Raw genomic sequence first — 19,373 nt, 5'->3', positions numbered from 1 at the left:
ACCTTCTCTCTAAGATTACCTTCCATTGATATTGTATATACTTCCTATATACATATTTCCTATGTACATACTTCCTATAGGTATCTCACATGTCACCTCCCTCATTTGAATGTAAGCTCCTTGAGGACAGACTGTATTTTAGGGTTTTTTTTTAATTTCTTTGTATAACCAGTGCTTAGCACTGTGCCTCAAATATAGTAAGCATTCAATACATGTTTGCTGGCTGACTGAGCAAACTGACAAAGGTTTGGGCTTGCTTTTCTGACCTACTATTTGGGGGGAAAAAGGTATAGGTTATTTTTTTAAAGGTCAGTTAGCATTTTAAACCTGCACATTAAAAACATTAGCCTGTTCCCTGTCATGAATTATCTCAAAATACATATGTTAAAAGTGGTAGTAATTCTCCCCAATTTAGAATCAAGATACACCAATATTTTCTCAAATAACAATATACTGAATAGATTTTAAAATTTTATAATTGTTTTTGATTATGATGTTTGTAGACAAAAGCCATCTGTAACAACTAGACTAACCAAAACAATTTTTTGCCTTCTCTGAAGATCAAGGATCACCATCATGCATCAAGAGAAAAACTCTCTAGAAAGAAAAGTGATACCTGTTACCGTCTAAATACAAGTTTCCAGTGAAGTCATAAAGGTGACGGTTTGGACCTTCACATTCTATTCTTCCAGATACTTTTATCAACTGCTCTCTTGACGTCAGATTAGCTGTCTGAGTCAAACTCTGTAAATCAGAACCAAAAAGATAACTCAAAAGTCAATGAATCTAGCAAGGCAGAACATCTCTAATTCACATTAAAAAGATCAACAAGCAACAGCATGAGCATATGATTTTTAGTACCTTTTAACATATGGAGGTAAACACACACATATATATTTGTTACAGAACAGGTAAATTTTGTTACTATCTTTTTTAACTTAGTACGCATGTTTCATTTTTTAAATGAAAATTATGGAAATTTATAATCTCTTCCATAATCCTTTCTTATTCTTTGTATATCTTTTAAATAAGGCACAGAAAATCTTTTTCTATTTCATAACAACAATCCTCTCTTTAGAGCCACAGACTAACACAACAGAGGAGAAGAAAGAGGCCCCTTGGAATCCCATTATCTTCATCTTGTGGATCTGCTTATTGATCTTCCATATTATCATAGCTTCCAGACAAGTTCCCAGACAAGGACCCAGGTACAACACTCAGAAATGTGTCTGTGTATATGTGCTATCCTTGGTTTAAAAAAACACACACAGAGAATTGCTGACTTACACGTAATAAGGCAATTACTTATAGGATTTTCCCTGTTAGCAGCTGTGATGAATGTCTCAACCCAACCACATTCTCACCAAATTCCCTATGTTTCCTAAAGTGTGTATTTTTCAAAATGTCTGAGTAGGGCCAGCATACAGTCTGAAGGGGCTTCCTACTTTTCAAAGGCAAGTAGTTCATCTGAAGACTGGACCAGAACATGTGAACTCAAAGAGAATACTAAAACTGAAAAGGTGACTTTACCTGCCGAATTTTAAGATTGGTCTCCCCATCCAGATTAGATGTTTCAACATAGCACATTGCCTGAGGTTCACTAAAGAAGGAAAGTAAAGAAAATTAATATTAAATAAATCTCTCCATATAATCCATATACTCTTCCAAAAATCTAACTACTAATGCATCTATGTGGCATTTTCTATGTGTCATTATCTACCAATATTTAAGAGTTATCATCATATTATAAAATATCTCTTGCCAAACAATTGCATTTGCAAGATGATATAAGCATAGAAAGAAAAAAAACAGTTGTGTCCAGTTCTCCTGCCCTCACAGGCTTCTCTGGTTAGTGCCCAGGTCTAAGGATAGAGAAACTGGAAGAAGTGGGTCTGCTAATGTCTGGAGAGAGCCCAGTACCAGACTACAGTGTTCCAGACCTGGAGTCAGGAAGACTGGAGTTCAAACCCAGCCTCAGACACGTAGTAGCTGTTTGACCCTGGGCAAGTTACTTCACTGCCTGCAGAAAATGGGAATAATAATAGCACCTACATCCCAGGGCTGTTGTGAGGATCCAGTGAGATAATAATTGTAAAGCACTTAGTACAATGACTAGCACAAAGTAAGTACTATATCAATGTTAGTTGTTTAGGAGGAGGAGGAGCAAGAGTATCTCCACACCGACTCCAAGGTTAAATCAAGTATGGAAACATTTCAAGATGCATTTAAAGTTCAATGTGAACTACTTACCTCATCACAGTCTTGCCCCCATAAAACAACCTCTTCTTCTATAAACTCCCATATCTCAGCAAGTAACCCATATAGGTGTTTGTATGTATGTATATGTATATATACATATTATATATAAATATATATATATATAATTTTAAAGAACTCAAAACAAAGCTTTTTTTTCCTAATAATTCATCCCTCAGAGCACTTACTCTCCCACTTCACAACTCTGTAGGCACACACCCAAAAACCTACTCAAAATTGGGTCAACCTACCATCACCTCAACACTATTAACATTTTTCTAGTATGGTAATTCTTTCTCGTCCTCAATCCATAAGACCTAAAAATCCTACTTTTGGCCTTGATTCCTAGGCCTAAAGATAAGACACTACAGCATACAAACACACGAGTAACCCATATTCAAGAAAGGATAAATCTTTAGTAGTAGTAAGAGTAGTAGTAGTCGTCATAGTCTTTATTAAACTGATGGTCTACATCACTAGGGGCAGCTGTGACTGCTGTTCTATGCTACAAGAGAGATCTTCTCTCCAACAAGATAATGGGAGACCAATGCTGATGTCATAGGCCCCCTTTTGAATAACCTGTCTTCAGGAAAGACTTAAACATAAGGAATAAGCTAAAAAACCCAAAAGAACCAAAAATAGTCATGGTTCACAATCTGGAAAGAAGGACCAGACAATAGACACAAAATCTCTAGCATTCAATAAGAGTCTTATCTTCTCCCTGTTTTTTTAAAACCTTATTCTTGATGCTTTCTTATTCCAAAGTGCCTTTCAAGAGAATACAAACACTGTTCTTTTCATCCTTCACAACCAATGAAGTTTACTTTTTTTCAAAAAGCTCTTCCTAAGCTTCTCTTCTTTTTTATTTGTTAAAGGCCATTTTACAATTGAGATTTCCTCTTCTGTAGACAAAAATCACATAACTCATTTCCTGAAGTCACTAGACTCACTTACAAACCTCGGTGTTTTACTCTGATAAAGACACTTGAGAAGTCACCCTACAGGATGCAGGCATTGGCTCCCAATGACTTCAAAGAGAGCCACAAAAAGGTGCTTGCAGGGGCATTCGTTAGGCCTGGTGTTTAAGAGATCGCCATGTTCAGATAACAAGAAAATACTCTAGAACTTAAGTCATTCAATATAGTAACCATTCTGCATGGTACTGGACAAGCCCCTATCACCATCACTATACTATTTATTAGTGCTAATTTTACTTTCAAAGTGTTTTTATACCTATTTCCTAATTTTATCCTAAGAAACACTTGTGAGGTACATAAGGCCAACTTTGTTGTTATTTTAGAATTGAGAAAACTGAGGTACAAAGAAACTAAAGTGATTTAGCTAAGACTGCATTTCTTAAGGTGACATCCTTTCCAATAGAGTAATGGCTCTCAATATTTCTTTGCCATCTCTTCGAGTTGGACCAGATAAAAGATTTTCAACTTAAAAGGGAATATAGATGGCATGTATTATTATTTTTATATAATCATCCTTATATGAATTTTATCACAATACAAAATAGCTCTTTTAACCATCAGGCTTGTACTTAGAGTAATTCCTAGGCCATATGTCCTAAGTATCCTATCAGATTTCCCCAAAACTAGGAAGTAGCTACTTCTTCATAATTGTCACTGGTAGGAGATGCCCCCTTCCCCACCCCTTCCTATTGCTACTCTGGTTGGTTGGGGAAGAGATTAGTCTTAGAGCCATCCTATAACCATCCCTGTTCCAGGACATTGGTAGGGGGACACATTTTTCCTGGTCCTTCAATAGATTCTTGGAAATCTTAACTTGGGTCAATACAATTCAAGAAATACTTATTGAATAGTGTCTCATATGAAGGATGAAATGTTGTCATTGACTCTTCCCCAGAAAGAGGGGTAGAGCCTAAGGTGAACAAAGGCATCCCCTAGGATACTTTGGGAGTAAGAAAAGCATAAGGTGCATTTCTCCTTGTTAATTATGGAATCCTATCTCAATGTAGCCAAGTCTAAATCCCAGACAGGATTCAGGATAAAACTAACTTGGACTAGGGTATTTAACTATATGAGTCTACTAGTTGGATCCAGTAGTTGGGCCTTAGTTCTATTGGTGAGTAAAGTTTTAAGCACTCTGAGGGAAGGCTTTTTTTCCTAAAGAAAGATTTAAATCCTGTCATTTGTAGATAAGATAACCCCTTGCTTATGTCAAGGCTGACTTAAAGTTATAGAGGAACAAAGGGGTGAACATCCAGAATTTTTGGCACCTCAGATTATCTGGGCAGATAGGGAGAGATCTTTTTACCTGGAAGAGTGAAACCCAAATCCCCCAAAATACAATGAAGTTAGCTCCACTGCATGCATTCTTTAACTAGGTGGACAGGAAGAAACCTACATCCTGAAGTGCCTGGCTTTTTTACAAACTTGCTGTATAACCTTAAGCAAGTCAACTTCACCTTTCTCCATGATTCAGTTTCTTCATCTATAAAACAAGAATACTTACCTGCATTCTGCCCAAATACTTTCAAAAAGTTAAAGTATACTATACAAATTCAATAAGATTACCCAACAGAGGTGAACCAAAAACAAAGATAAGGAAAGAACAAAAACAAGTGCTAGAGCTATGAGACCCAGGTATAATAGGGTGAAAAAAGAGCCACAAAATGAGGACAGAGGAAAGTAGTGGGTGACATTATACATTTAAGTTTAGCTTTCCAGTTCTCCTGAAATTTTAATTCAACAAACATGCCATTTCATACTGACCTGGAAGAGATAAGGATCAAGTCTGCTGGAAGATATTGCCCATTGGTTACCTTTACAACATCTCCAACAGCTACCTGTTTAATGAGGAGCAGGGATGCAAAAGCATGAAAAAAGAAGAAAAAAACAAAAAGAGATTAATTGTATAATTAACAGCACAAGGTCACCTCCCAAAAGTTTTTGAAGAGGTGCCAAAGACTTTTACAGTAGAAGCATTTCAACATTCCCAAGAAGGTCCCTTACTACAGAGGCAAGCTCTAGACCAAAATTTTGATACAGCAATCAAGGCAAATGCTACCTACAGTCATTTTGTAAAACCAGTTCTCAAAAGGCTTTACAACATGATAGAGTAACCAGCTGCACAGAAAAAAATTTAAACGGGCAACTAGCCTAGTGATGCTGCAGGAAAACTTTGTTATAATACATTAAGGATCCTACAAAATGACACTGGCCAACTTTGGGTTTTTTGTACACTGTCAAGAAACAAATCTGTTACAACAGAGAAACTAAAAGTAAGCTCACTATCTAATGAGCTCAAAATGTCTCTGTCTTTTACATGAGACTTTTTTTAATTGGGGGGGGGGCAGGAGCAAGAGAGACATTCCCTAAAATTCCACGTTATTCTTATAGAGACACAAATGAAAAAGGAGGGAAGAATATTTTTTAATATTTTGCAGTTACTACATCTTAATCACAGAATGTAGTTGCCTGTTATAAAATTCATGTCAGAAATGTGTTTTGAAGGTATATTTATTTAAAAGCTTTAAAATTATTTTAATTATGCTCAATAATTTTTTCCTTTTGAAAATGAGCTAAGCATTGCATTTTAAAGTTTTGGTAGGGAGAAAAAGGATTCACAGACTATGAAAACTTGGTTCCCTGTTGCCTGTAGGTCCAGCTAAATAATAAATTTTACAGGTTACAAAGTAGACTCTGGGCACTGTATTGTACCTCTTTAGCAATAATACTGATAGACAAAATTAAAACAAAACGTTGTAAACTTTCAATCTAGTTGCCAGGAGACTTTCTCCAGATCTCTTAAGATGACAAATGACAGCAATCTCTTCAGACTTAGTCCTGCCTTATGTGAGAAAGTAGGTAACTTCCAACCTCAGTTCTATGATTTCCTCATGTTCACTGTTAATATTACCCCCAAAAAAGTGAGGTTAAAAAAGTAACTTAGAAATAAAAGAAAGAAGAGAACTGTATATACATTTGGAAAGGATCAAATTTATTCTCTGTGGTTTTAGTGAATAGGTAAGGAAGAGAAGGGAGGAATAAAGAGAATCTTTTTACTTTGTATCTATGAAATTGTTTACATGGCTCAGAGTATCAGAAAACAGAAAGGTCATAACTGCTCTGCTCTGACCTACATTCAACTATACAGTAGACAGCATTATTCCATATATTTTAGAATATTGTAGAAAACAATATACATATTCAATATTCTTATTTCCTCCCATTTTCATGGATAATTCAAAACAAGTACAGCTAACAATCACAGACATTTTCCATATTTAAGACATTAAGCTTTTGTTTTGCAATGAACAATCCTAGCAAAAAATGAACAATCCCCAAACTGCTACATAATCCTTAAATTAGTATTTACCTCTTTCCAAATAATGTTCTGCCACATACCATTTCTTAACACTGAAAAGAAAATAGCTCTGTATTAATTTTCCATAATATGGATCGTATACTCGAAGTAACCAAAGAGCTTTTCTTTTCAAACTAATTCATGTTTAGTTAATTATCTTTGGTGTATTTTAACAGTCTCTGTATCATCACAAAGATCAGATTATATACTTAGAAACATAGCAAAAACACTACATCTAAACTTAAAAAAAAAAAAGCAGTCATCCTAGAGAGGGCATGGAAAACCTGTAATTTTCAGTTTCAGGCTTAAAAAGAAAAAATCCAGTCAAAAACCACATAGGGTGGAAAACCAGGCTAATGTCCTGCAAATAGCAAGACATACATTTTAAACTACAAGATAGGTGAGGGCACTTTTAAAAGACAAGAAAGATATATTGGGCTTTTGGTACTTTTGCTTTTTAAAAATATTTCCTGGGCAGCTAGGTGGCACAGTGGATAAAGCACTGGCCCTAGACTCAGGAGGACCTGAATTCAAATCCAGCCTCAGACACTTGACACTCACTAACTGTGTGACCCTGGGCAAGTCACTTAACCCTCATTGCCCGGCAAAAAACAACAACAACAACAAAAATATTTCCTGAAAACTGTACCCCCCCCATCTTTTTCACTATCCTATTATTCTAAGTAGAATAAATCAAATACTAGAAGAATAGAACAAGTATATTTTTATTTGCTTTTTTGTTTTCAGTTGTTTCAGCTGTGTTCAACACTTCGTGACCCCATTTGGGGTTTTCTTGGCAAAGATACTGGAATAATTTGCTATTTCCTTCTCCAGTTCATTTTACAGATGAGGAAACTGAGGCAAACAGGGTTATATGACTTGCCTAGGGTCACACTATTAGTAAGTGTCTAAACCACATTTGAACTCAGGGAGATGAGTCTTTCTGACTCAAGGCTTGACACTCAAGCCACTACAACACCTAGCTGCCCTTTGTTTTTAATTACATTCCTTTATTTTATCAAACATGCTGATTTTTTTTCCTACTACACAATACCAAAATATTAGCCAGTTATTCATTTCTTAAATCCTTCTGGTAATTTTTATAAACAATCCTAAATTCAGAAATTTAGAGCAGACAAATTAACTTACCTATTGTTTTCTTTCGATTAACTGTGCTGTCAGCCTTGTGACGTTTCTGTTGTAGAATAAACCACAGAAAGTTATATTAAAATATATTAAATAAATTATATTATTAAAATTAAATAAATACTAATACTAAATCAATGTATTAAATAGAATACATTAAATTCAAAAGGTCCACATTAATAATCTATCAAGTAGCACAATAAGCTATAGTGGCACAAAGTACAAAGAACAGGAAACTTGGCTTTACTATTAAGAAAGGAACTTAATTCAAACATTCCTTGCTCTTATATGGTCTCCTCCCCACTCCCGAGTCCTTTTCTGATACCTCATCATGGTGCAGAAGTGACCCTGGGTTGAGTTATATCTCAGTAATGATCTAACAAACTGAAAAAGCTTAGAATACAGGCCCAACACTAAACTTTGCCCACCAGAGGCCTAGTTTTACTTAAGTTCTAAAGAGGCTCATCAAAGAGTTTACAAGACCCTAGATATAAAGTCATGCTGGATTTTAGAAACCATTTAGTCCAACCACCTTCCCATTCCACAAATGAGGAAACTGAGGCCCAGAGACATTAAGGAACATATAGGTAATAAATATCGGAGCCAGGATTCAAACTCAGGTTCTCAGAATACAAATCCAGCACACTTCCCTTTAAACTAAGAGTTAAGGCCTCTTTGCTACCAGGTGTTTTTTTTTTTCCTTTGGCCCACATGATCTCATTAAACTATCTACTAAGGCATAGAAATGCTCTATATCTGTAGAAAAGTATCTGCATGGATAAATAATGAATTCTTAAAGTACTAATCTAAATATTAGGCAATAAATATTACTTAATGTGAGAACCATGGGATACAGTAGGTAGCCAACATTCAAAATGACAATGGGCTTTCTTTTCTGATTTGTGGAAACATAGTCAAAAACATACCCCTCTTATACATAATTTTTCCACAAAGGAAAAAAAATGTGGATAACATCTGATATTTCACCTGTATACAACTCAGGTATGTAAATAGCAAGAATCGGGCTCATAGGATAAATGCAGAGAACAAGGAAAAAGAAGGGAAATGAGGACTTATGAAATGACACCTGGCACACAGGAAAGCAAGCAAAATATGGGAGAAAAGTGAAATAAGAATCATATTGGGCATTTTCCATTCACAAGGCTAGTAGCAAGAAACATCTGAAATAAGACTCAAGTAAAGTTGTAACCTCCACTGTCATATACTGTACTTAGCTGTCTGTTCATTTGTCTGTTCCTTCCCATGGGTTTTAAGGTTCTCACATGTATGTATTATACCCCTAACTACACTGTCACATCTTCTGTGGTGATGAAGGGGAGCTTGTTTAAATGCTTTACTATATAAACAAAAAGTTATATATTTTAATTTCTTTAGCTATCAGATATTTAATCTATATCAACTGCAAATATAACTACACTAATTCCAAACAATTTCATATAGAGTCTTTAAAAATACCCAAGTATTTTAAAGGTCTTATTATATATAATTCAATGATCTGAGTACATGTTTCTTTCCATGATCAAAAGTTCACTTACATAATCTTCTATAATCTCTTTGATGCCTGCAACTGTTAGGATAAATATCAGTGGCACCAAGGTGGTATATCTTCCTGTTGGAGACACATCTGGAATTTGCTGCAAAATAATCAGAAATGCGGAATTAACACAGATGCCATGCATATAGAATGCCCAGAAAACAGGAAATTGTATAGAAAGGTTTCCTTGTTAGTGGGTCAAGCCCCCCCCGGAACACTCCAAAAACTACTGTACTATTGCAGGGCTGGAGAGGGAGAAAATAACCAAAACAACCACCTTCCCAAGCCTTTCAAAGGATTGATATTTGGGGTTTTCATTTCATTTTCAATTTCAAATCTTTCATACTCAATAAGAGAAGTTTGCAGAAACTCTCCCTTCCCTTAAAAATATTTTAGAATGTTTATACTCCAAAACAGCCAAGTTTAGAGCCATCTACACTTTGGGCCAGCTCTACCTGTATAAACCTTCTCTACATTATTTGGACCCTCTGCTCTAACCCAACCATACTCCTCCCATTAGCTTCATTTCCTTCCTCTAAACTTTTCTTCATGCTGCTCCTCATACTTAAGGTACTATGCCACTTCTCCAAATTCTGTCTATCCTTCAAGAACTAGCTCTAGGGCCTACCCATGTCACTGATTCACATGGCTTTTTACAGCTCAATAGCATTTAAGTACTCATTCTTCTGATACGAAATCATACACTGTGCCTTGAACTGGTTCCATGTGATCAATATTTAAATCTTTTCTCCATGGTTAGACAATGAAAGTTTCTTGAACAGAAGGATCCTTGTGGTGATGAGTGTTGCTGTCTGAATGCCTAGCATAATAATGAGCCCAAAGGAGGGGCATGGATTGCACTGAGCTCACAAAATAAGTATGCATTTAATGAGCAACTCAAGATATCCTTACTGTAAAAGGAATTCCATTTTCCCCATTTCACTGCTCTTTCAGGTCTATATGAAACAACTCCAAAAAACAAGAGAGCACTTTAAATGTGCTTCCTGACATTTCTTTCATATACTATTTTACTGAACAGTGCTCTGCTATGTAAAAAAGGGGGGAGGAATCCTTTAGTGTTTAGAATAGAATAGAGAAAGCAAAGACCTGGCTCTAGAAATAACTGAAAGGAATCATTTGCTTCCCTGAAGAAAGTCAGAGGTGTAGCAATACTCAAGGTCTTGCCCCACTTTGGGTCTGCAAGAAAGTTATACCCTTGGTTTCACACTCTCAACATCCTCAAACCTATGGCTCTGAAAATGAGATTGAATGCTAAAGCTCTATCCATCAAAAATTGATCTTGACGATCAGAGAGACATAACATTTTTGGTAGATTATAGTACATTTAATGAATGAAAGTGAAAACAAAGCTACTACACTAAATGTCCCAAGTGGTTGGCAACCCTCCTCTTTTTTTATCATAAAAGTATTTTATTATTTTCTAGTTACATGCAGAGATAGTTTTCAACATTTGCATAACATCCTTTTAATATTGGAGCTCACTTAAAAGATCTAATGGAGAAAAAAGTTGTCCAGAGAAGGGTCAATGATGGATAAATCAACCCAATAGAGAATATATTCCAGATCATCACTGGGACCCAGTCAACTGAACTTTCCTCTCAACTAAGATCTGAGTAAGTTAAAAACTCAGTTATTCTTCATTAGGACGTCTGTGACCTAAGTTGTAGTTTCAATTTCTGGTTCTGCATAGAATTAATCAAAAATCCAGTCTGCTGGGCCGCAATAATGATATATATAGTCTCAGTGTAAATTTTTTACTAACTAGGATTTTCCTTACAAATCAACTTCCCTTACACAGGAGCTAAAAACAATTTAAAATAAGTCTTACAAACTAAAACGTCTTACAAAATCAAGGTTTTGGATGTTTATTATTGTTTCCAAGGTCATGGTTGTATTTTTACCCAAAACAAAAACAAAGATTACCTGCAATAAGGCAATGAAGAGGAAAAAGGCGTTAGCAGCTCTTCGAATCTGCTCATACAAGAACCGAGGTAGAAATGTAACCACACTGTACTTTGCTGTGCTATAAACAAAACAATAACATCATCAGTTAATGGATTACAGTATTGGGGAGGGGGAAGGAGAAGGCAAACAGCTTTTAAAAACACAGTTTTGTCAAAAATCCAAAGGAAGTTTAAAAAAAGCCAAAATAATCCCTGAATGATAAGGCAGCTGAAGCAGGCATTATAGAGTCAGACATTGAAGACTCCAAGGTCATCCAGTATATCCCAGGCCATCACCAGTCATCTTGACTTTTGTCCTGACACTGGACTCCAATAACTCTGGAAGAGAGAGTGAGGCTGACAACTTTTCATAACTCTAGCTCATTAAATCCAATTCACATGCAAATCAAGACGTTACCCATCACCCACTATTTTACCCCAACATCATGAGGTTATTGGTCCTCTTCTAAAATTAAGGGCAAAATAACAGCAACAGCAAAAGCAGCAGCAGCAGCAACTAAAACCAGTCAAGCAATTTATAGGGTCCTAATCTTCTACAAATCATTTGTTCAGAAAAAGAGCCTATGCTATTCTGACTTTGTACTTTTAAGAATTCCTTACCTGATTTCTTACAAAGGACACAAAAGAAAAATCCACAACCTAGGAACCTAAGTTATGAACCTAGTAGGTATACAAAAAATACCTAAATACATATTTTTCTCAAAGATTATCACCTAAAAATGTAGAGGCTAGATAAGATAATCTGAGGCTCTTTCCAGCTCTGAAATTTGCTTTTATGAAATTGAAACCAAGCAGCAAAGAGCACAGTATTTATCATTAACATCAGATACAAACAAGGCAAAAATTGTATCAAAACTTGGCAGGGTCTTAACTGTTTACTGCAAAACTAAAGTCTATGAATCATGCTCCAGATAAAAGACAATATAAATTTAACAATTAATGTAAAACAACCGGTTTTATTATCAGAAGCTAAGAGATGTATATGAGCTTTATTCTTCAATGGCTATGATCTTTTTTCCACAAACCTGGAAAATATATTATGGGATACATATCCAATATTGTTCCATATTTCATATAGGCATATTGTGTGTATGTTATATATATGCATACATATATACATACACACACTTATGTCCTTTACTTTTCCCCATCACATATTTAGTGTTCTAATTTTAGAAGCAAAATATTTCTGACAGTAGAGTCTGCCAAAAGACTCTCTCAAAAGAAAATAATTTCTTTTCATTCAAAAAGACTAACAAGTCCTGCCAAAGGAAAAGATGAGCAAGAAAATATGCCTACATCTCAATTCTGCCACTTTTACATGTGGTACATTGATACAAGGCACAAATAAAATGTGGTACAAAACAACCCATTCCCAACTGTTTTTCAGAAGTTGTCTACATGAGTACAATTATTCCTAACTAGAAATCTGGACCACACAATTACAGCCATGCCCTATCACATCATTAATCGGCTCCTAGAAAACACTTCAGTGTAGCAAAGAGGCAATGAGTGTCACAGAAGCCATACTTAGACCCATTCAGTAAGCAACAAAACTTTGGAAAGTAGGCTTAAAGGCAGGGCTAAAGTACTAACTCACCGCTATCACCACATATCCAACTGTATCTTGGGCAATAGGCTAAGATGAGGTTTTACCATGTTGTTATGAGTAGGGGAAAAATAAACCACTCACTGATCAAGATATTATTGTGGGCACACTTAGGATTGTTTGTTAACTTGGTTTGGTACAGCTTCTTTTGAGGTCCCAAAAGTTCCCTTTTAGCTTGTCCCAATGATTTCTAATACAGTCACACCTCACTTGTTTGGAAAACATTTATCCATCAGACTGTGTGCTCCTTTATGCTTTTATTTTATTTTTTGCTTGTTTTTTTGTTTTTTTTTAAATGCTTTTATTTTAAGCGTAATTCTAGAAGCTCAGATATTTGGTTTATAAGCTGACAGCAAACTAGAAAAGTCAAACTTTAAAAATGGGATTGAGATTGGTTAGGAGAGGGTGGATAGAAAGAGCTGGGAAGAAACATGCCAAGAAGAGGGTTTGCTAAGAAGCAGACACTAATAGCAACATGAGCTGATAAATGAGAAGAAAAAAAAAAGAAAAGCAGATTGAACGAACACAGCTGTCTAGAGACATTAATGAAGAAGCTAGCAGCTTCATACACCTCAAAAGACCCAAAGGGGCAACACCATATTATAGTCCAGTAGAACAATTACTTCCTGATGACCATATGGTAAGAAAAAGTCAAATCATATTCAAAATGTTTTAAGAAGTCATAGAAACATTTTAGAAACAATTCTGGCAATGAAAGAAATAGTTCAGGTGAAATTACTTTGTCACTCCAACTAGTAAGCTTCAGTTATTTTCGAAAATCCATTTTGGGGACCCTATTCCCCAAAGATGATGGATAAATGAGGTATTTTTCCTCCATGTACTTATAAAATTTGCTATATATCACTAATTTCCCCATGCTGATAATCATGAAGGACCCAGGGGAAAAATCAAGACCTTTATTTCTATAACATCACAAACTGATACAGAGCATCCTTCCATTAGAACTTAGAAGATAAAGAAGCTAATGATAAAACAAGGTCAGATGACACATCATTCATTCTTTGGGGACTCTATGATATCTGTAGTGCCAATCATTTTTTAAAATTATCAGCTAAAAAAGCAAACAAAAAGCTCAAAAACACTTAGAGAAAAGATAAATCACAATACAAAGTGATTTTCAGAAATATTTTTTCTGCTGTCATTTTAATCTAAGGAGATCCATTTATTTAAAAAAAATAAAATAATGAATACTAGCTAACATGTATATGGTGATTTAAGGATACAAAAGAGTTTTACACATTATTCCATTTGATCCTCATAAGCACCCTGTAGGATAAGTGCTATTATTACCCCTGTTTTACACATGGAGACATTGAGACTGAGAGAGTTTAAGTGACTTGTCCAGGGTGACACAGCTAATAGATATCTAATTCAGGATTTGAACTCAGGTTTTCCTAGCCCAGAGTTTCCTGGGCTCTTCCGGGGATCTGTTTTTGGGGGAAGTAGCATTCTTGCTTCAGCAGGACAGTAAAGACTTTAAAAACCTATAGTCTTCTTAATTCTACTTGAAAAGTTGGGGTAGAGGGAAAAAAAGATGGGATCTATTTCATTTGTCCCTGTCGAGGAAAAGATTCCTGCTATTCATGTCTGTTGGAAATCCATGGTAGTGTTGTTTGTTGTTCAGTCATTTCAGTTGTTTCAGACTCTTTATGATACCATTTTGAGTTTTCTTGGCAAAGATACTGGAGTGGTTTGCTATTTCCTTCTCCAGCTCATTTTATAGATGGAGAACTAAGGCAAACAGGGTTAAGTAACTTGCCCAGGGTCACAAAGCTAGTAAATGTCTGAGGCCAGATTTGAATTCAAGAAAATGAATCTTCCTGTGTCCAGGCCCAGAACTCTATCCACTGCACCACCTAGCTGCCCCATGGTAGTACAGAACAGTACAAAGAACACTGGACATCTGTGGTTGAATTCCAGCTCTGCTACTTGCTTTGTGACTCTAGGTAAGTCACTGATCTTCCCAGGGCCTCATTTCTTCTTATATAAAATGAGGGGACTGGATTAAATGACACCAATTCTCCCCCCAACAAAAAAATAAGCTCCCTGAGAGCTGAGACTCTCATTTTTGTTTTTAGAGCCCTAGTACAATGCCTGACAAATGGCAGGCACTTAATACATATTTCTGGATTCATTTATCTAGGTTTTCTTCTCCTAAAAAAACCTAATTGTCCATACTGTAAATCAAAGCATAACTGAATGTGGGGAGGGTAGCAAAAAATTTGGCAAGAGTAAAAACTTATGTATACCTATTTTATATACCTATATGCCTGGGATCACATAAAAATTTCTCAGGCAAAAAGGGCTCACAAGTGAAAAAAGTTTAAGAAGCTCTGCTCTAAACCATGTTTTGTAACTCCATTCTACCTAATTTAAGCACTGAAAATACTCCCTCTGTTCACTCTCAATTATCAATAATCAGTACAGCCAGGAAAACTGAGTTTCTTCAAATTATTTACAAGAAATCAGTGCCAATGGCCTGAGAGACTGATGTCACTATATCATCCTAATTAATCTAAGCGAAGTATCCCTTTAAACCATCTCCAAAAGCCAATCTCCCACTGATCTTCGCACTCAGAGCTTCCAATTTAAGAGCAATCAGGTCATCCCTTTATACTTGACAATGATTCTACCAATGTTTTTCCAATAGTTCATCCCAAATTATATTATAATATACTCATCTCTGAAAATAAGTATTACTACTCTCAATTATTCAGGCCCTTTGATCAATTTTCTTCATTCACTTCAGGGTCACACAGCTACTACCCATAGATTCAAACACTTAGAATTTTAGACCTAAGCAACCTTAAGGATCATCAAATCCAATCCTATCACTTTACAAATCAAGATGCTCAGACAGGGGGAAAAATTTGCTTGAGGTCACAAAAATAATGTACTGGCAAAGCTGAAACTCTATCAGAAGGTGGTAATGGGAAGACCGAGCAATTAAAAATCACATCTGTCTTAACTACTTTTCTTTTTTAATTCATTTTTCTTTTATCATTTATTTTTGTTTATCTGTTTTGGTTTTTGTGGGGCAATGAGGGTTAAGTGACTTGCCCAGGGTCACACAGTTATCATTTATTTTTAACATTCTTTTTAAATTTTGAATTCCAAATTCTCTCACTCCCTCCCACCCTTCCACTACCCAGTCAGAAGGCAAACAATTGATCAATTAACTATACATGTGAAATCATGCAATACATTTCCATATGGATTAGCCATATCACAAAAAAGAACAAATAAATGTGTATATGTGTGTATGTATGATAAATTATACTTCAATTTACACTCAGAATTCATTAGTTATCTCTCTGGAAGTGGATAGCATTTTTTGAGTCCTTTAGAATTGTTTCAGGTCATTGTGTTGATCAGAGTCTTTCACAGTTCATCATCATTACAATATTGCTATTACTATGCACAATTAATGTTCTATCTCTTCTCACTTCACTTGCATCTGTTTATACAGGTCTTGATGTGTTGTGTTTTTTTTTTCCTGAAACCATCCCCATTTCTTATAGCACAACATTATTCCATCACAATCACATACCACTACTTGTTTCAGCCATTCCCCAACTAATGCACATCTCCTCAATTTCCAATTCTTTGCCACCAGAGAATAAGCTGTTATAAATATTTTTGTATATATAAATTCTTTTCCTTTTCCTTAAGTCTCTTTAGAGTAAAGATCTAGTAGTGGTATTGCTGGATCAAGTATGGTTTCATAACACTTTAGGCATAGTTCCAGATTGTTCTCTGGAATAGTTGGAGCAGTTCACAGCTCTACCAACTAATGTACCTATTTTTCCTCATCCCTTTCAGTTTGTCATTTCTGCCAAGTGTGAAATGAGATCAGAGTTGTTTTAATTTGCATTTCTCTAATCAATAGTGTTTAAAGCATTTTTCATATAAATAGATTTGATTACTTCTTTTGAAAACTGCCTGTTCATGTCCTTTGACAATTTATCAATTGATGAATAGCTTATTTTTATAAATTTGATGCGGTTACCTATATATTTGAGAAATTAAGTTTTTATCAGAGAAATTTGCTATAAAATCTTTTAATATTACTTCATTGTCTATAGTACCTTTTAGCAAAATATAGTTTCCCTGATTTTCTCTTTCAATTAAAATGATTTTTGCTTTTGCTTTGACTAAGATCATAATTGCTAGCCCTACCTTTTTTTACTTTGGTTGGAACAGAATAAATTCTGCTTTAGTCTATTATTTTAATTCTGTGTGTGTCTTCCTGTTTCAAGGGTGTCTCTTATAAACAACACATTATTAGATCCTGGTTTTTAATCTACTTTGCTATCCATTTCCATTTTATAAGTGAGTTCATCCCATTCACATTCATAGTTATGATTACTGTGTATTTCCTTCCATTTATCCTTCTCTTTTTATCCTGTTACTCCTCAAAAGTGTGTTTTGCTTCTGACTGCTGCCTCCCTTAACTTGTCCTCCCTTTTGTCATCCCCTCCGCCCATAGTTCTTATCTCTTTACCCGCCCCCCATTTCCCTATTGGGTAAGGGATTTCTATAACCAAACGAGTGTGTATATATGTTCTTCCCTCTTTGACCCAATTCTGATGACAATGAAGTACAAAGCATTGCCTGCCATCCCATTTTCCCCTCCACTATAAAAGTTCTTTCTCATGTACTTCTTTTCTGTAAGAAAATGTGTCCCATTCTACCTCTCCCTCCCCACCTTTCAGTGCATCCCTCTTTCTCAAATCTACATTCTTTTTTTGGAGATCATCCCAACATAATCACTATACCTGTGCTCTTTGTCTATGCAAACTCCTTCTAAGTGCCCTAATTATGATAAAGTTCTTAGGAGTTTGAAATGTCATCTTCTTAAATAGGAATACAAACAGTTTAACCTTGGTGAATCATTTATTATTTCTCTTTCATGTTTCCCTTTTTGTGCTTCTTGTCTTTTGTGCTTCTGTTTAAATGCCAAATTTTCTATTCAGCTCTGGTCTTTTCATCAGGAATGCTTGAAAGTTCTTGATTTCATTAAATATCCATTTCCCCCTGAAATATTACACTCAGTTTTTCTGGACATATTATTCTTGGTTGTAATCCTGGCTCCTTTGCCTTCCAAAATATCATATTCTAAGCCCTCCACTTCTTTAATGTAGAAACTGCTAAATCTTGTGTTATCCTGACTGTGACTCCACAAAATTTGAATTGTTTCTTTCTGGCTGCTTGCAATATTTTCTCCTTGACCCAAGAGCTCTGGAATTTGGCTATAATATTCCTGGGAGTTGTCATTTTGGGATCACTCTCAGGAGGTATATTGATTGATTGTTTCTATTCTATCCTCCGGATCTAAGATAATGGAACAGTTTTCCTTTTTAATTTCTTGAAATTGATGCCTATGCTATTTTTTCATCTTAAATTATCTCTCAATTTATTTTCAAGGTCAGTTCTTTTTCTGATGACATATTTCACATTTTCTTTTGTTTCTATTGTTTATCGATGTCTAATGGAATCATCAGCTTCCACTTGCCCAGTTCTATATTGAAGGAATTATTTTCTTCAATCAGTGTTTGTGGAGTCACAGCTAGGATAATACAAGATTCAGCAGCTTCCACTTTAATGGAGTACTTGGAATATATTTTGGAAGGCAAAGGAGCTAGGATTACAACCAAGGATAATCTACCCAGCAAAACTGAGTATAATAATGACCTTTTCCATTTGGTCAGTTCTGCTTTTTAAGGAATTATGTTCTTCAGTGAATTTTTGTATTGTTTTCTTCAGTATTTTTCTTGTTCTTTTACCAAGTTTTTAATTGACTTTTCATTTCCCAATTTTTCTTCTACCACTCTTGCCTCTTTAACTCTTTTAGGAATTATTGATAGGCTTAGGTCCAATTTTATTTTCCTTTAGGATTTGTTCATAGCTGTATCCACAATGTTGTCTTATTCTGAATTTATGTTTTGGTTTTCCCTGCCACGATAGTAGCTTTTTGTGGTCAAGTTCTTTTGTTTGCTCATTTTCCCAGCATATTTCTTAATTTTGAACTTTATGGGTGTTTTTTTTTTTTGGTTTGGTTTGGTTTTTTGCGGGTTAGTGGGGGTTAAGTGACTTGCCCAGGGTCACACAGCTAGTAAGTGTCAAGTGTCTGAGACCAGATTTGAACTCAGGTACTCCTGAATCCAGGGCCGGTGCTTTATCCACTGCGCCACCTAGCTGTCCCCCTGAACTTTATGTTAAAGTTGGGTTCTACTCACCTAGGAGTGGGAAGATACTGTCCCAAGTTTTAGAATTTTGTACTACTATTTTCAAAACTAATTCTGGGGATCTGAAAGTTTGTGGTGCTTCCAAGGTGGTATGATGTAAGGAGAAGTGTGGTTACTAATTTCCTGGTCTGTGCTCTGGTCTTTATCCAGGGAGCTCCCCTGGTTCCCTGAAGCTGCAAGCACTGGCACTCCTCTTGGCCCAAAAACTATGACCTTAC

At 35.6% G+C, this 19,373-nt stretch overlaps 1 protein-coding gene across 5 annotated transcripts in view; it reads right to left on the bottom strand.

Moving 5' to 3' along the window:
- Window positions 1-19,373, bottom strand: part of ATP8A2 (ATPase phospholipid transporting 8A2) — a 787,448-nt gene that overhangs the window by 574,004 nt on the left and 194,071 nt on the right. For all 5 annotated transcript variants that reach the window (XM_043998327.1, XM_043998326.1, XM_043998328.1 and 2 more), the window contains exons 3-9: window positions 11,237-11,336; window positions 9,294-9,392; window positions 7,741-7,786; window positions 6,604-6,644; window positions 4,998-5,071; window positions 1,531-1,600; window positions 617-744 (exon numbers count right to left, since the gene is read on the bottom strand). In XM_043998327.1, coding sequence (XP_043854262.1) covers window positions 617-744; window positions 1,531-1,600; window positions 4,998-5,071; window positions 6,604-6,644; window positions 7,741-7,786; window positions 9,294-9,392; window positions 11,237-11,336 — 558 coding nt within the window. The remainder of the gene's footprint in view (window positions 1-616; window positions 745-1,530; window positions 1,601-4,997; window positions 5,072-6,603; window positions 6,645-7,740; window positions 7,787-9,293; window positions 9,393-11,236; window positions 11,337-19,373) is intronic.

Source organism: Dromiciops gliroides, chromosome 3 (assembly GCF_019393635.1).
Source record: "Dromiciops gliroides isolate mDroGli1 chromosome 3, mDroGli1.pri, whole genome shotgun sequence".
Lineage (NCBI taxonomy): Eukaryota > Metazoa > Chordata > Mammalia > Microbiotheria > Microbiotheriidae > Dromiciops > Dromiciops gliroides.
This window is presented reverse-complemented; position numbering and strand designations above follow the sequence as displayed.